Source organism: Rana temporaria, chromosome 1 (genome assembly GCF_905171775.1).
Source record: "Rana temporaria chromosome 1, aRanTem1.1, whole genome shotgun sequence".
Classification (NCBI taxonomy): domain Eukaryota; kingdom Metazoa; phylum Chordata; class Amphibia; order Anura; family Ranidae; genus Rana; species Rana temporaria.
The window spans coordinates 159,438,158-159,453,803 of NC_053489.1; the positions used below are offsets into that span (position 1 = coordinate 159,438,158).

At 50.2% G+C, this 15,646-nt stretch overlaps 1 protein-coding gene across 1 annotated transcript; it reads right to left on the reverse strand.

The window, feature by feature from the left end:
• Positions 1-13,870: 13,870 nt before the first annotated feature.
• LOC120937997 (paraneoplastic antigen Ma2 homolog) lies at positions 13,871-14,872 on the reverse strand. Its single transcript, XM_040351647.1, has one exon. It carries the CDS (start codon positions 14,870-14,872, stop codon positions 13,871-13,873), a length of 1,002 nt encoding a protein of 333 aa, XP_040207581.1.
• Between the last annotated feature and the right edge of the window lie 774 nt (positions 14,873-15,646).

Genomic DNA, 15,646 nt, shown 5'->3' on the forward strand with positions numbered 1-15,646 from the left:
TGCAGAGTTATGGGGGATCCCATCCTGTCATGGAGGAACTTCACCACCTGCTCCAGGAAGGCCTGAATCTTAGTACACTGCCAAATCAAGTGGAAGAAAGTACCCGTATCTTGGCCACACATTGAGCAAATAACGGGGAAGTCCCTTCTGTATTTGGAGATCCTGAGAGGTGTAAGATAGGCTCTATTCAGGATGAAGGTTTGTGTGAGGCGGTCTGACAATTTAGGGGATACTAGTTTGCATGCATCTATAGCATCACTCCACTCATCGTCTTCCATTGGACCTACCTCCCCCACCCACCTGGACTTCAGGGCGTAGGCAGACACTGTCGCACTCAGGAGCGTGATCATGGTGTGGAATTGGGTGATTAATTTTTTGGGATCAGGGTACTTAATTGCTGCCATAAGGGGGTTATCGGCCAGGGTCAGGTCATCCTGGGGGAACTGAGCCCGGAAGGCGTGTCTCAATTGGGCGTAACGGAATAGCATGTGGTCAGGCAGGTCATACTCAGCTTGCAGTACAGCAAAGGGTTTTAGTTTCCCACCTCTGGTGACGTGTGACAAGTAGTATATCCCCCTAGAACTCCATATCTCAGTGTCGCGGATGCACTCCAACTCCCGTAAGGTAACGTTGTGCCACAGGGAGGTGTAGCCATGGGGAGACGAAATGCCTAGCCTGTCTGAAACCACGCTCCACACCCTCCTGTAGTGATACAGAAGGGAGTGGCGTTCCCCCGTTAGTCTCGTCCCCCCCGCTATAGCCACCAAGGGGTCGACTGGGTCCATGTAGGGCAAAGGAGGCAAAGAAATCTGGTCCTGTCCACCTTATCCACATGGAATAGTTGTGACAGCTGAGCAGCCAAATAGTACGCGTTAAAATCGGGCAGCGCCAGTCCAGCTAAGTCAGTGGGGTTTTTCAGTTTATGCCAGGGGAGTTTGTGTCTTGCTGAGCCCCAAATGAATGGTTTGAGGAGAGCCTCCAACTGCTTGAAGCACCGAAGCACCAGGTACACCGGTGAATGCCATACCATATATAGAATCTTTGGTAGCAGGACCATTTTCCCTAAGTTTATGCGGCCCGTAACTCCCAGTGGGAGTCGGGCCCAGACCTAAGTTCCCTGTTTAAGCATATCATATAATGGCGTGACATTCAGCGAGATATAATCTGCCGGGTCTCTGGTGGTCCGGACCCCCAGGTACTTGATCTCAGCGACCCTCTGTAGAGGAAGTAGAGCCCTGTCCCCAGTCACCGGGTAGCTGTCCAATGGGAGTATTTGGGACTTATCCCAGTTGATTCTGAGTCCCGAGAAAGCGCCAAAGCGCTCTATCAGGGCCAGAGCCACTGGAAGGGAGTCAGTAGAGTCGTTCAGGTATAGCAATGTGTCGTCTGCGTACGTACTTATTCTCTCCTCCACTCCTCCCCTCCGTAATCCTGTTATGCCAGGGTGTGAACGTATGGCAATCGCCAGCGGTTCCGCTGCCAGTGCATATAGCAACGGCGACAGGGGACAGCCCTGTCTCGTGCCCCGCCGTAAGGGAAATTGGTCCGACGGCCACCCTTTGGCCAGAACTCTGGCCACCGGGTCCTGATAGAGGAGTTTCACCCAATGAATAAATTTGGGGCCTAATCCAAATTTTGCAAGACACAGGTACCGCCACTCCACTGAATCGAACGCCTTGGCAGTGTCCAGGGCCATAAATTTCATTTTTAAGCTTTTCTGAAAACATAGAGAAGGGTTATCACCCCTGTAACATTTGTTTTTCTGTCTGTGTGCATCTGTTCAGAAGATTGCAATTCACTTTCTGTCCCAATGACAAATGATTTTTTGAAAATTTGAAAAAGTTTGGGTTTTTTACTGAAACAAGGATTGGTGATAAAGCATCAGTGGACACCTCTTACAGAAGAGGATTTCCCTTATTAGGTGTAGATTTCCTCTCTCTTCCTGTTGTCTCCTTCCGTTTGCAAGGAGGAGTCGTTTGTAAGTTGGATGTTTGAAAGTAGGGGCCTGCCGTATATACTCAGAAATGTGGGCCCTAGGTGTTGGTGTTGACACAACACTGTAAGCCCTCACAGTTAGTCTTGGTGGGCAGTGGGCGCTGGAATGCCCTGCTGTGTGAACTATTATATCAAGAACTCTAATTACATGCCATTGTTGAACAGTGATAGAAAAAAAGGGCGCCTTTACTGCTGGCGCCACAACACTGTAAGTCCTCACAGTTACTCTTGGTGGGTGCAGGAATGGGCCCTGCTGTGAAATATTAGATCAAGAATTGTAATTACATGCCCCTGTTGAAAAGGGGCAGAAAAATTGGGCCTTTGTTGGTGATGGTGGTGCTGGTGCCACAACTCTGTAAGCCCTCACAGTTACTCCTGGTGGGCAAAGGAATGGGCCCTGCTGTGAAATATTAGATCAAGAGTTGTAATTACATGCCCCTGTTGAACAGGGGCAGAAAAATTGGGCCTTAGCCACTGGTGCCACAACACTGCAACCCCCTCACAGATACTCTAGTTGGAGCGCAGGAATGAGCCAGCTGCAAAGTATTGCATCAAAAATTTTAATTACACGCCCCTGTTAAATAGGGGCAGAACAATTGAGCCGTAGGCACTGGTGCTGGTGCCACAACACTGCAACCCTTCTTACAAGCTATCAGCATTCACCATTGAGAAGGAAAAGGATAGTCACTCAGCATAACAGGATAGTCACCCAGCATCAGCATAGGCAGTCTTGAAGCGATCAGACATTTAAAAAATATATATTCAGTTACATCAGCATCAGGTGCTTGGTAGCTGGTGGTGATCCAAGCCTGATTCATTTTTTGAAGGTCAGTCGATCGACCGAGTCGGTGGAGAGGCGCACCCTGTGATCGGTTACAAAGCCTCCAGCAGCACTGAATGTGCGTTCTGAAAGAACGCTGGATGCAGGACAAGCCAGTAGCTCAATTGTGTACTGTGCCAGCTCTGGCCAGTGATCCATGCTCAAGACCCAGTAAGCCAGAGGATTTTCGGTGGGAAAGGTGTCCAAGTCTGATCTTGCCCCTAGGTATTCCCGCACCATGTAAAACAGACGCTGGAGATGGTTGCTGGAACCGGTCATACCTTGGGGCTGCGGACTAAAAAATTGTCTGAACGCATTGGTCAGTCGGCCACCTTCTCCACCGCTCCTTCTGTGGCTGACCGAAGCCTCAGCAACATGTTGTCCAGGACCAGGATTTTGTAACCTCCCAGTCTCTGGGAACGCATTGCACAGATCTTTCTGCAAGGCCTCCCGAAGATGTTTCATCTTCTGCTCCCTCTGCGCCGGCAAGATAAGGTCCGCAACCTTATTCTTGTAACGTGGATCAAGGAGAGTTGCCAGCCAGTAATGATCCCTCTCCTTGATAGCACGAATACGAGGATCCTTCCCCAGGCTTTGCAGGATCAGAGAGGCGATACAACTTAGGTTTGCTGAGGCATTTGGTGCGGGGGTCCTCTGGTTCACTGAGGACGACATGATCCACAGCCACCTCGTCCCAGCCACGTACAAGTCCATGGGTTCCTTGGAACTGTAATTGATCCCTTGAAGACTGCTGCTGATGCTTAGTGCTAGGCTCCACCTCCATGCTGACACAATCCTTCTCCTCCTCTTGCTGTGTGATAGGCGGGCAAGCAGGAACACTGTCTGGATAAAGGGGGCCTTGAGAGGTAAGGAAGTCCTCTGCTTCCTCCCTCTGTTCTGCCTCAAGGGCCCTGTCCATTATTCCATGCAGCGTGTGCTCCAACATGTGAATAAGAGGAACAGTCTGACTGATGCATGCACTGTCACTGATCACCATCCTCGTGGCCTCCTCAAATGGTGACAGGACAGTGCATGCATCCATGATCATGGCCCACTGGCATGGGAAAAAAAACAAGCTCCCCCGACACAGTTCTGCTGCCATATTGGCACAGATACTAATCGATGGCCCTCTGCTGCGTGTGCAGCTGCTGCAGCATGGCCAACGTAGAGTTCCACCCGGTGGGCATGTCACAGATTAGGCGGTTTGAGGGGCAGATTGTATTCCTTTTGGAGGTCTGCCAGCCAAGCACTGGCATTATATGACCGTCGGAAATGCACACAGACTTTCCTGGCCTGCTTCAGGACATCCTGTAAGCCTGGGTACCTGCCCAAGAACCGCTGCACCACCAAGTTAAGGACATGAGCAAAACAGGGCACATGGGTCAGTTGTCCCTGTCGCAGGGCGGAGAGGAGGTTGGTGCCATTGTCACAAACCACCATTTCTGGCTTAAGCTGGCGTGGCGTCAATCACCTCTGAGCCTGCCCCTGCAGAGCTGACAGAACCTCTGCCCCAGTGTGGCTCCTGTCCCCCAAGCACACCAGCTCAAGCACTGCATGGCATCTCATTGCCTGCGTACCTGCGCAGCCCCCTGAACACCTACGGAGCACCGCTGGTTCCGAGGACACATCAGCACAGTCGAAGAAGAAGAGGAGGGGGTGGAGGAGAGAGGTGTGTCACATAGCATTTTGGAGGCGTGGTGGCAGAACAACCTCCACCACTACTGTACCTTGTCCTGCATCCTTCCCAGCTGCCAGCAGAGTCACCCAATGGGCCGTGAAAGATAGGTAAAGTCCCTGTCCATGCCTGCTGGACCATGAGTCAGCGGTAATATGCACCTTACCACTAACCGCCCTGTCCAGCGAGGCATGGACATTGCCTTCCACATGCCGGTAGAGAGTCGGAATCGCCTTCCGTGAGAAAAAGTGGCATTTGGGAACTTGCCACTGAGGTACCGCACATTCCACAAACTCATGGAAAGGGGCAGAATCTACCAACTGAAAAGGCAGCAGTTGAAGTGCTAGCAATTTAGCTAAGCTAGCATTCAACCGCTAGGCATGTGGATGGCTGGGAGAGAACTTCTTTTGGCACTGCAGCAGCTGGGGCAGGGAAATTTGCCTGGTACAATCTGCCATCGGTGTTCTGATAGTAGATTGCCCGCATGTACTAGGCTGCGACACACCTAATTCTACACCTTCAGTCCTATCAGTGCAGGCTTCAGAGAGGACTGAGGGTATAGTGGGGTTGGAGAACCCAGCTGATGAGGGGCAAGGGGAGGTCCGCTTTGTTCTTTGGTGTGGGTCTTTGAGGTACGCTTGCCAACGAACTGCATGGCAGGTCGACATATGTCTGGTCAAGCATGTGGTGCCCAAGCGGGTGATGTTTTGGCCACACAAGATACGCTTGAGACATATGGTGCAAATAGCAGCGGTGCGATCTGATGCACTCGTCTCAAAAAATTCCTACACAAAGAACTTTTGGAATAACGCTGAGACACAGCAGCGCCCTGCACATGTGTAGCTCTGCATTGTGATGCAGTCTGTGTGCTGCCCTTAAGCTGGCCCCTGGAGGGCATCCTGCCTCGTTGGGAGATGTGCCTGTGCATCCTCCCCCTCCTCTCTCCTATCAGGCACCCACGAGGAGTCAGTGACCTCATCATCCCCTCCCTCCTCATCACTGTAGAAAACCTGGCAGTATGCTGCAGCTGGGGGAACATGACTGCCAGATTGCTGTCCTTCTTGGGCACCCCCTCTCTCTGGACTCGCGTTACTGCCTTCCTCTAGCTGTGTACCATCATCGGAACCTTCAAATTGCTGCGCATCCTCATGCAGCATGTGCCCAACACTGTGTTCAAACAGTTCGGGGGACTCCTCAGGAGGACATGGTGGGGCTAGGGAAGGAGTGACTGATGCCATTGAGCAGAGGGAAGTGGATGCCTTGGCAGCTGCTTTGCAAGACAAAGTACCCTGAGCCTGGGTGAGAGAGGATGAGGAGGATGAGGACGGCTTGGTCATCCACTCTACCAAGTCTTCGGCATGTTGCAGCTCAACACGGTCAGCTGCTGAAAAAAAGGATGAGCGTGCCCCACGGCCACGTACTGATGAGGATGCACCGTGTCCACGACCAGCACTGTTGCCTCTAGACGCAGAGCCTGCTTGCCCTCTTTTATCGGCTTGTGACTCTCTGCCTCTCCTTGTTGTTCTTCCAGACATACTAATGGCCTGTAGAGGACACGGGCAGTACACACACCTCGTAGCTTTAGGTGCACACTGCAGAGGACACAGGCAGTACACACTACGTAGCTTTAGGTGAAAACTGCAGAGGACACGGGCAGTACACACCAAGTAGCTTTAGTTGCAAACTGCAGAGGACACGGGCAGTACACACCAAGTAGCTTTAGGTGCAAACTGTAGAGAACACGGGCAGTACAAACCACGTAGCTTTAGGTGCACACTGCAGAGGACACAGGCAGTACACCACATGAGAATACTACAGCTAGCACAATCACCTGCCTGTCAGTAAATTAGGAAGAACTGATCTAGCTAAACTATACAGTGTATAAATATATATACAACACCTGGGATGCATATATATCCTCTACACACTCTCTCTCTCTCTCTCCAACACACTACACAAGGCCGACCTGCAGGCGGCCTTTTATAGTGTGGGGCGTGTACTAAACCCCCATAGCTATAATTGGCCAAAGCCACCCTGGCTTTGGCCAATCATGGCTCTCAGTTTTTTGCAAGCTGTGATTGGCCAAGCATGCGGGTCATAGTGCATGCTTGGCCAATCATCAGCCAGCAATGCATTGCGATGCCGCAGTGAATTATGGGCCATGACAAGTCACTCGAATTTGGCGCGAACGGCCCGTAACGTTCGTAAAACGGTCGAACATACGATGTTCGAGTCGAACATGGGTTCGACTCGAACACGAAGCTCATCCCTACTTTTTAGCGTCTCTTCTCCAGAGAGAACAAGGCCCCATACACACTATTGGACTCTGCAGATTTTTGTCTTCAGATTTACCAAAAACATATAATATGAGGTCAAATCTTAAGAGTTTCAATTTGTATGCAATAAAGCAGGCCTTTGCACTACATGGTTTTGGTAAATCTGAAGACAAAAATCTGCAGAAAATTGAATAGTGTGTATTGGGTCTAAGTTTAATGCTTGTAGTCTTTCCCCATAACTGACGTCCGGCAGTCCCTTTAGTAGCTTTGTTGCCCTTCTCAGAACTCTTTCCAGTTTCAGCGCATCCTTCTTGAAGACTGGTTGCCAGAACTGGAGGGCATACTCAACATGCATCCGGACGAGTCTTGTAGAGTGAGAGAATTATACTTTAATCCCTGGAGTTAATCCCGTTTTTGATGCATGCCAATATTCTGTTGGCTTTGCTTGCAGCAGCTTGTCATTGCATGCTATTGCTAAGCTTGTCATCTGATAGACTGATAGAATTGACACTTCTCCAGGGATAGCTTCAATCCTTCCTCATGAAGTCTCTTCAAAACCTTCTCCAGCCTTTCTTCATGCTCTTTCAGAGTTCTTCCAAATACAATAACGTCATCCAAGTACACCAGGAATTCTATCAGATTCATGTCTCCTACTGTCCTCTCCATCAGTCTTTGGAAAGTAGCTGGGGCTCCTGATAGGCCCTGAGGCATGCGATTAAACTCAAAGAATCCCACCGGAGTAATAAAGGCTGTCTTCTCCCTGTCCTCAGGATGCATGGTAATTTGGTAATACCCACTCTTCAAGTCCATCACACTGAACCATTTGCCCCCCGATAAACTCTGTAGGGCATCTTCTATCCTGGGGGTAGTATACTTATCAGGGACAGTTCTTCGGTTCAACGTTCGGTAGTCGATGCACAATCTTGAGACCCATTCTTCTTGCGAACTATCATGATCGGGGAGGCATAAGGGCTTCTAGATTCCGGAATTATTCCAGTCCTCATTAGCTCCGCCAGTTGTTCACGGAAATCTTCCAAATCTCCTAGAGGAACCCGTCTGACTCTTTCTCTAAATGGCTGGTCTTCCTCCAGGTGGGTCGTGTGAGTGGCACTCTTTGCACACCCCACGTCATATTCATCCTTAGAAAAGATCTTCTGCCATCTGGTCAACTGAGCTCTGGCCCTTCCTTTCCATTCTGGCGGGAGGGCCGTGTCCATTGTGCAGAGCTTCTCCAGCATTGCTTCGCCCCCTTCTTCCAATCAGATGGGGCAATTGGGGTGGCTGAGTTCACTTGACCCAGCAGCATCCTGGCTGGTACCTTCAATGGTGCGGTCGTAGTGTTTCTGATGCTCACCGAGACCTTCCCATGATTCCTCTGTAGGGCATTCAATGGAACCACTTCCAGGACCACTTCTATCCCCTTACTGTTCTGTGGGTCAGCTTCTAGAACAACAAAGGGACCTGGTTGCCTCCAGCTGAGCTTGACAGAAGCCTTTAAGCAGGTCACCTTTCCTGGCTGCAGCATCCTTTCATTTCTTCCTAGTCTCCAGATCCTTCCAACCCCTACTTTGGGAGCCTTCTTTTCCAGAACCAGGCGCTGGTAGGCCTGCTTCAACATTGGATGCACCCTCGCAGGTGGAGTATCTTGCTCTTGGGCTAGAGGTGCCAGGAGCCTCTGCACCAAGTCGGTGTTAGTCCCTATGATAAGAGAACTCTTTTCAGCTCCTGGTGGGCGGGGGCAAACTATCGCCAGAGTGTCAAAAGTTTCGGCCTTTCCAGCCAACTGAGGGGTCAAAAGTCAATTTGATTGGCAAGTATCCATCATAACGTAAGTTTTGGGTGCCAATGCCCTAGATCTCCAACTCTTCCAGCTTGCGTAGTGGCAGGTGCTTGAGGTGTTTGTCATAGAAATCCCTATATAGGAGAGTCACTTGGGCTCCAGTATCAAGGAGGCCCTTGGCGTAGATTCCTTCTATTTGAATGGAAACTATCGGGGAAGGCCCCACTAACTTGGCAGGAAACTTCTTTCTTGATACCTTCTTACTTGACTCTGCCGTCTGTACCTTTACTTCTTTCTTCTGTTGATTCCTATTAGGTTTGAACCCTTGTTGGACCTGGCGTGCATTGATCTCCCTCCTTTTGGCAGCTTGCACCGTGGGAGGAGAAATATTTGACTGCCCAGAGACAACAACAGGGGCGCTTGGCGGGGACTTGTAACTCCAACGCTGCCTTTTTTTTTTTAGAATGTCTTGGAGTCAACTGAGACCCGCGGACACCCGGTTGACTCCATCACCGGGGCCCTCAGACGTTTTCCGCCGGCTGCCGGTACTGAGATGCGGCCTTCTCAGGACTTGGGTATACTTCCATGATATGTCCGACTCCTCCACAGTTGAAGCAAATTGGTAACTTCCAGTGTTTCCTTATGGAATCAGTGTTGGAACTGGTAGGTTTCCTTGATTCTAATGAAGAATCCCTACTCGGGGTCTTAGTTGTTTGACTTGTCAGGGCAGTCACCAATTCTATCAGCTGAGACACTTGGGCCTTTAAAAGTTCCACCTCATTATCCCCTTATCCCCTTATCCACTAACCGCCCTGTCCAGCGAGGCATGGACATTGCCTTCCACATGCCGGTAGAGAGTCGGAATCGCCTTCCGTGAGAAAAAGTGGCATTTGGGAACTTGCCACTGAGGTACCGCACATTCCACAAACTCATGGAAAGGGGCAGAATCTACCAACTGAAAAGGCAGCAGTTGAAGTGCTAGCAATTTAGCTAAGCTAGCATTCAACCGCTAGGCATGTGGATGGCTGGGAGAGAACTTCTTTTGGCACTGCAGCAGCTGGGGCAGGGAAATTTGCCTGGTACAATCTGCCATCGGTGTTCTGATAGTAGATTGCCCGCATGTACTAGGCTGCGACACACCTAATTCTACACCTTCAGTCCTATCAGTGCAGGCTTCAGAGAGGACTGAGGGTATAGTGGGGTTGGAGAACCCAGCTGATGAGGGGCAAGGGGAGGTCCGCTTTGTTCTTTGGTGTGGGTCTTTGAGGTACGCTTGCCAACGAACTGCATGGCAGGTCGACATATGTCCGGTCAAGCATGTGGTGCCCAAGCGGGTGATGTTTTGGCCACACAAGATACGCTTGAGACATATGGTGAAAATAGCAGCGGTGCGATCTGATGCACTCGTCTCAAAAAATTCCTACACCAAAGAACTTTTGGAATAACGCTGAGACACAGCAGCGCCCTGCACATGTGTAGCTCTGCATTGTGATGCAGTCTGTGTGCTGCCCTTAAGCTGGCCCCTGGAGGGCATCCTGCCTCGTTGGGAGATGTGCCTGTGCATCCTCCCCCTCCTCTCTCCTATCAGGCACCCACGAGGAGTCAGTGACCTCATCATCCCCTCCCTCCTCATCACTGTAGAAAACCTGGCAGTATGCTGCAGCTGGGGGAACATGACTGCCAGATTGCTGTCCTTCTTGGGCACCCCCTCTCTCTGGACTCGCGTTACTGCCTTCCTCTAGCTGTGTACCATCATCGGAACCTTCAAATTGCTGCGCATCCTCATGCAGCATGTGCCCAACACTGTGTTCAAACAGTTCGGGGGACTCCTCAGGAGGACATGGTGGGGCTAGGGAAGGAGTGACTGATGCCATTGAGCAGAGGGAAGTGGATGCCTTGGCAGCTGCTTTGCAAGACAAAGTACCCTGAGCCTGGGTGAGAGAGGATGAGGAGGATGAGGACGGCTTGGTCATCCACTCTACCAAGTCTTCGGCATGTTGCAGCTCAACACGGTCAGCTGCTGAAAAAAAGGATGAGCGTGCCCCACGGCCACGTACTGATGAGGATGCACCGTGTCCACGACCAGCACTGTTGCACCCTCGCAGGTGGAGTATCTTGCTCTTGGGCTAGAGGTGCCAGGAGCCTCTGCACCAAGTCGGTGTTAGTCCCTATGATAAGAGAACTCTTTTCAGCTCCTGGTGGGCGGGGGCAAACTATCGCCAGAGTGTCAAAAGTTTCGGCCTTTCCAGCCAACTGAGGGGTCAAAAGTCAATTTGATTAGCAAGTATCCATCATAACGTAAGTTTTGGGTGCCAATGCCCTAGATCTCCACTCTTCCAGCTTGCGTAGTGGCAGGTGCTTGAGGTGTTTGTCATAGAAATCCCTATATAGGAGAGTCACTTGGGCTCCAGTATCAAGGAGGCCCTTGGCGTAGATTCCTTCTATTTGAATGGAAACTATCGGGGAAGGCCCCACTAACTTGGCAGGAAACTTCTTTCTTGATACCTTCTTACTTGACTCTGCCGTCTGTACCTTTACTTCTTTCTTCTGTTGATTCCTATTAGGTTTGAACCCTTGTTGGACCTGGCGTGCATTGATCTCCCTCCTTTTGGCAGCTTGCACCGTGGGAGGAGAAATATTTGACTGCCCAGAGACAACAACAGGGGCGCTTGGCGGGGACTTGTAACTCCAACGCTGCCTTTTTTTTTTTAGAATGTCTTGGAGTCAACTGAGACCCGCGGACACCCGGTTGACTCCATCACCGGGGCCCTCAGACGTTTTCCGCCGGCTGCCGGTACTGAGCTGCGGCCTTCTCAGGACTTGGGTATACTTCCATGATATGTCCGACTCCTCCACAGTTGAAGCAAATTGGTAACTTCCAGTGTTTCCTTATGGAATCAGTGTTGGAACTGGTAGGTTTCCTTGATTCTAATGAAGAATCCCTACTCGGGGTCTTAGTTGTTTGACTTGTCAGGGCAGTCACCAATTCTATCAGCTGAGACACTTGGGCCTTTAAAAGTTCCACCTCATTATCCCCTTATCCCCTTATCCACTAACCGCCCTGTCCAGCGAGGCATGGACATTGCCTTCCACATGCCGGTAGAGAGTCGGAATCGCCTTCCGTGAGAAAAAGTGGCATTTGGGAACTTGCCACTGAGGTACCGCACATTCCACAAACTCATGGAAAGGGGCAGAATCTACCAACTGAAAAGGCAGCAGTTGAAGTGCTAGCAATTTAGCTAAGCTAGCATTCAACCGCTAGGCATGTGGATGGCTGGGAGAGAACTTCTTTTGGCACTGCAGCAGCTGGGGCAGGGAAATTTGCCTGGTACAATCTGCCATCGGTGTTCTGATAGTAGATTGCCCGCATGTACTAGGCTGCGACACACCTAATTCTACACCTTCAGTCCTATCAGTGCAGGCTTCAGAGAGGACTGAGGGTATAGTGGGGTTGGAGAACCCAGCTGATGAGGGGCAAGGGGAGGTCCGCTTTGTTCTTTGGTGTGGGTCTTTGAGGTACGCTTGCCAACGAACTGCATGGCAGGTCGACATATGTCCGGTCAAGCATGTGGTGCCCAAGCGGGTGATGTTTTGGCCACACAAGATACGCTTGAGACATATGGTGAAAATAGCAGCGGTGCGATCTGATGCACTCGTCTCAAAAAATTCCTACACCAAAGAACTTTTGGAATAACGCTGAGACACAGCAGCGCCCTGCACATGTGTAGCTCTGCATTGTGATGCAGTCTGTGTGCTGCCCTTAAGCTGGCCCCTGGAGGGCATCCTGCCTCGTTGGGAGATGTGCCTGTGCATCCTCCCCCTCCTCTCTCCTATCAGGCACCCACGAGGAGTCAGTGACCTCATCATCCCCTCCCTCCTCATCACTGTAGAAAACCTGGCAGTATGCTGCAGCTGGGGGAACATGACTGCCAGATTGCTGTCCTTCTTGGGCACCCCCTCTCTCTGGACTCGCGTTACTGCCTTCCTCTAGCTGTGTACCATCATCGGAACCTTCAAATTGCTGCGCATCCTCATGCAGCATGTGCCCAACACTGTGTTCAAACAGTTCGGGGGACTCCTCAGGAGGACATGGTGGGGCTAGGGAAGGAGTGACTGATGCCATTGAGCAGAGGGAAGTGGATGCCTTGGCAGCTGCTTTGCAAGACAAAGTACCCTGAGCCTGGGTGAGAGAGGATGAGGAGGATGAGGACGGCTTGGTCATCCACTCTACCAAGTCTTCGGCATGTTGCAGCTCAACACGGTCAGCTGCTGAAAAAAAGGGTGAGCGTGCCCCACGGCCACGTACTGATGAGGATGCACCGTGTCCACGACCAGCACTGTTGCACCCTCGCAGGTGGAGTATCTTGCTCTTGGGCTAGAGGTGCCAGGAGCCTCTGCACCAAGTCGGTGTTAGTCCCTATGATAAGAGAACTCTTTTCAGCTCCTGGTGGGCGGGGGCAAACTATCGCCAGAGTGTCAAAAGTTTCGGCCTTTCCAGCCAACTGAGGGGTCAAAAGTCAATTTGATTGGCAAGTATCCATCATAACGTAAGTTTTGGGTGCCAATGCCCTAGATCTCCAACTCTTCCAGCTTGCGTAGTGGCAGGTGCTTGAGGTGTTTGTCATAGAAATCCCTATATAGGAGAGTCACTTGGGCTCCAGTATCAAGGAGGCCCTTGGCGTAGATTCCTTCTATTTGAATGGAAACTATCGGGGAAGGCCCCACTAACTTGGCAGGAAACTTCTTTCTTGATACCTTCTTACTTGACTCTGCCGTCTGTACCTTTACTTCTTTCTTCTGTTGATTCCTATTAGGTTTGAACCCTTGTTGGACCTGGCGTGCATTGATCTCCCTCCTTTTGGCAGCTTGCACCGTGGGAGGAGAAATATTTGACTGCCCAGAGACAACAACAGGGGCGCTTGGCGGGGACTTGTAACTCCAACGCTGCCTTTTTTTTTTTAGAATGTCTTGGAGTCAACTGAGACCCGCGGACACCCGGTTGACTCCATCACCGGGGCCCTCTGACGTTTTCCGCCGGCTGCCGGTACTGAGCTGCGGCCTTCTCAGGACTTGGGTATACTTCCATGATATGTCCGACTCCTCCACAGTTGAAGCAAATTGGTAACTTCCAGTGTTTCCTTATGGAATCAGTGTTGGAACTGGTAGGTTTCCTTGATTCTAATGAAGAATCCCTACTCGGGGTCTTAGTTGTTTGACTTGTCAGGGCAGTCACCAATTCTATCAGCTGAGACACTTGGGCCTTTAAAAGTTCCACCTCATTATCCCCTTCTTCGGCACCGATGGTTCTGACTTTAGAAGTGGGTTCAGGCTTCTGGGGTTCTCTTATTGTCCAGCATAATTTCTTCTTCTCTAACTAGCCAGATCAGATCAGGGTATTCCAAGACACTTCCCGCCGGGAGGGTTCGCAGAACAAGGGCGATGGGGTCTAAAGGCTGAGCACTCCGTATAACTTGTTCTGTAAGGACCTCATCGACCTTTTTCAGATCCATTACCTTCTTTAGTAAGATCTGGTATATGATCCGGTCCAACCGTCTTATGAACTCCGACATTTTCTCCCTCTCCTTCTGGTAACAGTGTTCCAACTGATAGAGGAGTTCGGTGGCCTTTTCAGTCCGACCGTACACATCTTGAAGAGCGCTCAGGTAATCTTGGGCTGTATAGTTTTTCTTACTGAGCTTGAGATTTCTTTTGATCTCTAGAGCGGGGCCCTTTAAGCTCTCGGTGACCCTTTGTTTCTTCTGGGCTTTAGGAACTTCCCATTCTTCCAAAGCCTGGGTGGCACAGTCTAACCACTCCTCGAACCCATCTTCCGCTGAGGGTACTGGTTGTCTACCTGAGAAGACCCTGAGCTTCCGGTACCCAGCCATCACATAGTGCGCTGGATCATTCTTGCACTTGCCAATAATTTCCCCAAGGACAGCACACAGTTCTGGGTTAAGTGAGGCTAAAGACAGGGATTTTGATCCCACACTGGAACTGGGAGTGGCTTGGCTAGTGGATGTAGTACCCCCTCTGGATAGATCTGGACGTATAAGAAACAATACAGTCTGAACAGCTGCTTTCACACTCAGACCCTTAAATTGGTCGGGAATCCCTTTCTTCCATTCACACAAGGCATAGGTGTGTGGGACCTGAGGATTCGTCTTTACATCAATCACCCAGGGCTTTCTACCTGGGGACAGCGTTTTCAGGACTGAGGCTAGCTCTTTCTCATTCCAAACTTTCCCTTTTATCTCCACCACCAGACAGGCATCAGGAGAGGCATTTTCCTCCTTACACCACTTGGTGATGGCTACAGGATCCATTGTGGTGTTGGCGAGGGTTTTTCTTAAGAGGGAGTTAACCGCCAAAGCCGTAGAAATCCCGGACGAGCCTCCACGTGTAGCACTACCCCCGGAGGAGCTGCTGGTTGCTTTGGGTCTACGCTCTGTGATTAACCGCTTAAAGTGTCTCAAAACCCTCCCTTGACACACCTGGTAATATGGGAGTTGTGGACCCCAGTAGCTTGTGGGGAAACACAATATCCGTTACACTACAACAGATTATGCAAACAAAAGGGGTACCTTAAATGGAAGGGACCTTGCAATATGAAAGATAGGCTGCACACAAACTTCAAGATAACCAAAGTGATACTTTACTTAAAGAAGAAAACAAAGGAACATGAGCAACAGCGATACTCTATTTGCAGATCCCTGCAATATCAATAACAATATTAATGCGTCAGTGTGAGCTAGGCTGCAATGTCATATAGAATAGTAGAACTGCTTAACCACTTAACCCCCGGACCATATTGCTGGTCAAAGACCAGAGTACTTTTTGCGATTCGGCACTGCGTCGCTTTAACTGACAATTGCATGGTCGTGCGACGTGGCTCCCAAACAAAATTGGCATCCTTTTTTTCCCACAAATAGAGCTTTCTTTTGTTGGTATTTGATCACCTCTGCGGTTTTTAGTTTTTGCACCTATAAACAAAAATAGAGCGACAATTTTGAAAAAAATGAATATTTTTTACTTTTTGCTGTAATAAATATCCCCCAAAAATATATAAAAAAAAATATTTTTTTCCTCAGTTTAGGCCG